General features: G+C 34.8%; 1 protein-coding gene across 1 annotated transcript in view; it reads left to right on the forward strand.

The window, feature by feature from the left end:
• Positions 1-5,739, forward strand: part of LOC112499714 (oxygen-dependent coproporphyrinogen-III oxidase, chloroplastic) — a 20,988-nt gene extending 15,249 nt beyond the window's left edge. Inside the window, exons 3-8 of the mRNA XM_025103047.1 lie at positions 1,379-1,473; positions 2,054-2,137; positions 3,373-3,460; positions 3,574-3,698; positions 5,252-5,350; positions 5,427-5,739. Of these exons, the coding sequence (XP_024958815.1) occupies positions 1,379-1,473; positions 2,054-2,137; positions 3,373-3,460; positions 3,574-3,698; positions 5,252-5,350; positions 5,427-5,495 (560 nt within the window). The 3' untranslated portion in view covers positions 5,496-5,739. The remainder of the gene's footprint in view (positions 1-1,378; positions 1,474-2,053; positions 2,138-3,372; positions 3,461-3,573; positions 3,699-5,251; positions 5,351-5,426) is intronic.
• Positions 5,740-6,273: the final 534 nt, after the last annotated feature.

Genomic DNA, 6,273 nt, shown 5'->3' on the forward strand with positions numbered 1-6,273 from the left:
CCACTTCATGTCTTCTGTTTCTCTAGCCTCATAAGCCAAGGACAAAGGTATTTCATTCTGCTGTTGGATTTGTTGCTAGTTGATCCATAGTTATTCTTCTTGTTGGTCTTATAGAACTGCAAATGTTTTATGTTTGGTTACTTTTTCCTTGGCTTTACCTTTAGATTATTTATTTGAGGTTATATTGTGGTCTCGTTTTACTATTTGTATTGTGAATCTTAGTCTTTACGGTTTTTAGCTTGTCTTAAAGCGAGTTGTCACTTTGAACCATATGAAGAGGATTACAAGGCTATCCTGGACATTGTTGCCAAGATGACATCTTTTCTCCTTTTGGTTTTTAGGCTGTTACTCGTCATTGGCTCTTCTATTGAGGTCAAGAATACAGTTTATTACATTATATTAAGTGCTATCATTAGGTCTTTGATTCAAGACTCTTTCTGTATTTGTTATTGAAGTATGCTAAAGATATGGGCACTTGTGTTACATTCGCTTTTCTTGCTTTCTCAAGATGTTGAAAATCTTGTATGGTTCTAGTGTTTGTGACCTTACAATTTTCTTCAAGATATTCTTCTAGTCTTTCATCTTGATGATATTGTAATTACCAGGATGTCCTGAAAGAAGATTGCAACACTGAAGTTTAGAGCGAATTTTAGATAGATTATGGAAATGTTGAGTATTTATAGGTGAATGGGATTACTTAATCTCGTAAGGGCATTTTCTTGTGTCAGTGAAGAATGTGTATAATGTTATTGCTGATTTTTAGATCCAAAAATTCCAAGGATACTAGTGGAGAACGCATTTTCCACAAGCGTATGAATGATCTGGAGGTAGATTCCAATTTTGTTCATAGAAAGTAGTTGTTACTTCTTTAAAACATCTTTCATCGATATATTTGTACTCTATATTTGTGTTCTCTTCCAGTAGAACAAAATCTAAAGTTTGATGGCTTCTCTTACGGTATATGTAGCTTTCATAGGGAGTTTTCAGTAAACCTTTTTATAGAACATGGAGCTCCATTTTCTATCTTTTTTGTACCAAAAAAAACCACAGGCTTTGAAGGGTAATAGTCCTTCGATTTCTCAATCAAATCAGATATCCGCAAATAATAATAATTGACTCCAATAGACAAACCATGAAAGCAATTCAATGATTCATGATGATTACTCTGAGAAGGGAGGTTGAAGTTGATGTAAGCATAGCAAAGGGATTGGTGGGAGAGACTAAACGGTGGACGTGGATGAAGACAGTTGAAACCATCAAGATGCTTAGTTAGTTAGGTTGAATTTAATATTTTAGATTAAGTAATGTAGCTTAAACTACTTGTACTTATGCTATATTTGGATGTACTTAAGAATTTGCTTCTTGTCAACACATGCAGATGCTCCAGGAGCACCAAGGCAGTGGTGGTTTGGTGGTGGTACTGATTTGACCCCTGCTTATATATTTGAGGATGACGTCAGGCACTTCCATACGGTAATTTTATTTGCATGATGTTGAATTGCAAAATCTTCTATATTCAATCGATAACTTAGGGGATGTTTACCAAATGCTTAGCTGGTAAGCGCTTATTGGGTGTCACTTACCTTCCGGATGAGCATGGCAAGGACCTAGAATCTTACCCGATGAGAGGCATATCAAGGACCAAGAATCTTACCCGGTAAGTGAGGGAGAAGACTCTTACCAGGTAAAAAATGCTTACAAACAATCCCTTTTGATGACCGAGAATGTTACCCGATAAGATAAGTGTTGATGGTGATCTTGCTAGTAAGCTCTTATCTGGTAAGTGTTTGGTAAACGACCCCTTAGTTGATAGCTGGAGGCAGAGTCCTTTAGAAAGAGAGAACATTTAGATGTATGGTGGATTGGTGGCAAGCACTGAATTAATAACTTCTCAAGGCTTTGCTGGGAAGGCCTATAATTTGCTCAAGCCATATGAAGAGGGATCTTTTCATGAACCCTATAGACTAGTTTTACTAAAAAAAATCTGAAAATCTTGCATGAATACCTTTTACAGTTTACTAGTAGTTGATTTTGTGGCTTTTTTCTCTTCAAGGTACAAAAAAATGCTTGTGACAAGTTTGATCCGAGCTTTTATCCGAAGTTCAAGAAGTGGTGTGATGACTATTTCTACATTAAGGTATACCTTCTAAGATTTTTTTCTGGATTTCGCTTATGTGTTTCATTCATGGGTTCTCGCAATCAAATAATTGTATACATGTATATACACACAAGATGCAGACATTTTTCACACACTTGCTCCAATTTGTCATATATTTCATATACACATGTAAGAAAATTTATGCACAAAGATAATATACACTTACACTGATCAGGATTGTATAAATTGGCGGTTATTCATAAAAAAAGAGTAACGCATCTCAAAATTAAAATTTCGAGAAAGAAGCTCAAGTCTTCACGAAATTGAAACATAATCACCAAGAAACTTAAGGTAGTTTCCGGGGAAATTATATCATAGAGTTTGTTTGTATACCAATATGATCGCTATATGTTGAACAATTTGAGTTGAATTAATTGGAAAGAAATAGAGAGTCGCGCATGGCAATCTGACACTCTAAGTTTTTATGATAGTTGACTACATCAAAGAGTAAGGTGATTCTGAACTCATAAGTCCTGGTGTTTAGGTAGAGAGGGGTAAGAGTAAAGAAATAAACAAAATAAATTAACTTGATGCATCCGTCCACCATCAATGCCTTCCTAGATTGCTACTAGAATAATTGATAGTTTCTAGTTAGGAAAATATTTAGTTTCCTATTCTTTAATTGTACTGCAGAGCGTTGGCTATGCATAGCTAGCTCTAAGGTAGGGTCTTTGTTACTTTCAAGAAAGTCCCCGACAGTACAATCTTTAATACTGTTATTGATATAAGTATATAACCCCGATCCAAATCATAGTAAAACAACTAATGATTTGGTTATCATTACGAGGTTGGCACTCATGGTGAATCCAATCGTTGTCACAGTGGACTTCGACTAAATATATAACTAGGTATTATAAGTGGTAGAGTGACCTTGCTACCATTATCCATTGAGATTCAATCCTTCATCGTTCATATTCCCCCTCCTCCCCCTTAAAAAAATCATCCTCTTACGTGTTTTACCAGAGGTTCTGTCTCTTCGTTCTTCATACCCACTCTATTGCCTTTCTTAATCTACTTCTACACACTGAAGGGCTCCTTTATCTTTCGAAAGAATTTTTTGCATTTTATTTCTGGTAACTTTTAGTGCTGGACTTTAGTCGATATTGGTTGGTCTAAAGTAAAACTATGTTAGTTGATCTTGGTTGGTTATTTTGTCTTTAATTTAATGCTTTTAGTTTTTATTGAAAAGGCAACCATAAAATGTGTATATGCAGCACCGAGATGAGAGGCGAGGGCTAGGAGGCATATTTTTTGATGATCTGAATGACTACGATCAGGAAATGCTTCTCGCGTTTTCTACTGGTAATGCAGGAACATCTCAATTATTTGATGGCATATATCCTTCATTTTTTTTGTTTGTAGTCACGATGATATGTTTTACAAAGTTGATAACAATTTGATGCAACCAAGTGCAGAATGTGCCAACTCAGTGGTTGAAGCATATCTGCCAATTATAGAAAGGAGAAAGGATTTGCCGTTCACGGATCAAAACAAGGCATGGCAGCAACTGCGGAGGGGCCGCTATGTCGAGTTCAACTTGGTATGGAATTCTTACAATGCTTACCTTATTTTCGTATCATGTGAAAGACAATTGTGAAATGCTCAGTCTTAACACTGGAAGCACACAATCAAATTGAATCGGCACTTCATTGGTTATTGTCATTCGTTTTGATGCCAAAATGGTCAAAAAGCATGGTCAAGTTTGGTTTGTGTAATCCTGAAAGAGAAATACCAAACACATTGAACATATATATATATATATATATATATAGAGAGAGAGAGAGAGAGAGAGAGGGGGGGGGGGGTTTAGAAGAAGACCTAAAAAAATGAAAATCCAAAAAACACTCCATCAACCGTTAGATTAATCGATCCAATGGATGTGATTAAAGAGGCGGTTACAACTTTATTTTTATATTAAAAAATCTCTAGCCCCCTATTTTTTTAATCGAAAAAATAAGAAATATGATCAAAATTCGAATGAAACAAATTAGACGAAAATAACAATCATATTTTTCTCGTTACTTTGACATCCTACTCATACACTTTTTCATCCTCTTTTTCGTGGTTTTCCGGTTTTCTATTTATTTAGCGTGTTCTGCAGAACCTGACCCTATATATATATATATATAGGGGAGCGTTCAAATAAAAACCACTCAAGTTGTAAAAACCGTAAAAACCTCATTCAACCAATAATAATTTTTCATTTTGTTCATTTTTTTGTAATTATGAGAGGTTGATTAACCATTTTTATTGTGGAGGGTGTTAGTCATGGATATTATCATCTTCATTATTTTAATTTTAGAGAAATACATGAAACGGTTTCATTAAAATTTCATTAAATATTATATGAAACAATTTCATAACCATATATGAAACAAATTCATCAAAAAAAGTATTATATGAAACAATTTCATAACCATATATGAAACAAATTCATCAAAAAAAGTATTATATGAAACAATTTCATAAGATTAAACAATTTCATGAAAAATTTCATAAGAATAAACAAAAAAATGAACATTAAAATTTCAAAAAAATTTCATAAAAATTTTAAATGAGGGTGGTTTTCATTTGATCGCTCCTCTCTCTCTATATATATGTGGGAAAAATCAAATGAGAGCCACATAAATGTTTGAGAACCAATCCCAAAAATTCAGTGAGTTTCATATCAGTCTATGATGCAAGGTGGTATTATTGTTCACATGTGAAACAATCATATGAAACAACTACATGTATTGTTTCGCATGCAAAATAATTCATGTGAAATTGGTTGTCACTTTTCTCAACATTTTCCTGGTACTCGTTTGATTTAAAATAATACATATGAATTTGGTTTTACGGTTCAGAAAAGTTGAAACTGATTAGGGGATTGTTTGGTTGGTTTTTCAATAAGTCCTGTATGGATAAAGCTGTTGTATGGATTAATCTCTGTATAGATTTGGAAAGTTTTTGTTTGAAAGGGTTTTTCTATAGATAGAAGCATGTTTTTTAATTGGGAGGGGGCTGAAAAAACTTGGCTAATGCGAGTAGCAAGCACTTCATTGATTACTATGTGTTTTATTTCTTTGATCTGAACACTCTAAATCTTTTAAGGTATATGATCGAGGAACAACGTTCGGTCTCAAAACTGGAGGTCGAATTGAGAGTATTCTCGTCTCTCTTCCACTAACGGCTAGATGGGAATACGACCATGTAAGTTCTTCCTTTAAATAACTTGTATGTGGGATTGCTAAAGTTCAAAAAACTTAGAATTGGTGGATAATTTCAGAAACCCGAAGAGGGGAGCGAAGAATGGAAACTTTTGGATGCTTGTATCAACCCCAAGGACTGGATCTGATCGTCATGTTTGTATAGCCTCTAGGAATATACTGTTTGATCTTAATTATTGTAGTAATTTTCATTTTCGTGTCGAGTTTTGTCAACCTCAGAGATCAAGTTATGAGATATTGTAGTTGAGTTTTGTCAACCGTAAACAGAGATCATGCAATTCTGCAACCTTTTTAAAACGCACAGGGTCAGCTTGTACGCACCTCGAGTAATCCTACGGGGTCTTGAAAATGACAGTAACGTAAATATCTCCAGTGGTCCTGAGATGACTCGAATCAGCAATCTATAGGGAGGAGCCTCAAGGCGTAGCTTTTATTTACCAGTTGAGCCGTACCTTAATAGGTAGTTGTACAAAATTTCATCTACAAAATTTCATTTTAGTGTTATGTGTTGTATATAGATGTTCAAACGGGCCTAAGGCCGATCCCGAGTGAGGACCGGTTAAGAACAGCACAGGACCGGTAAGCATGGATTAGTTAAAAATTTCGAGTCAAGGCTCGATTATGGGCTTGATCTAGCAAAGGACCGGCAAAGACCGAGAATGCGACTAGTCAAGGCCCTGTTCAATTAATAAATTTTATGAACTTTAAATTTATTAATATATATCGGGGTGGGGTTCAATTGAAAGCATGAATCAGGAGACAAAGGAGAGCATGACATGTGTGCCTTCACGGCTTATTCATATGAATAATGTATCATTCATGATGAATGTGTATTATTCATCATGAATAGTGAATCAATTTAACCTAAATTATGATTGTGCATTATCATGAATGTTGTATCATTCA

This window comes from Cynara cardunculus (assembly GCF_001531365.2).
Source record: "Cynara cardunculus var. scolymus isolate 2C chromosome LG 16, CcrdV1, whole genome shotgun sequence".
Lineage (NCBI taxonomy): Eukaryota > Viridiplantae > Streptophyta > Magnoliopsida > Asterales > Asteraceae > Cynara > Cynara cardunculus.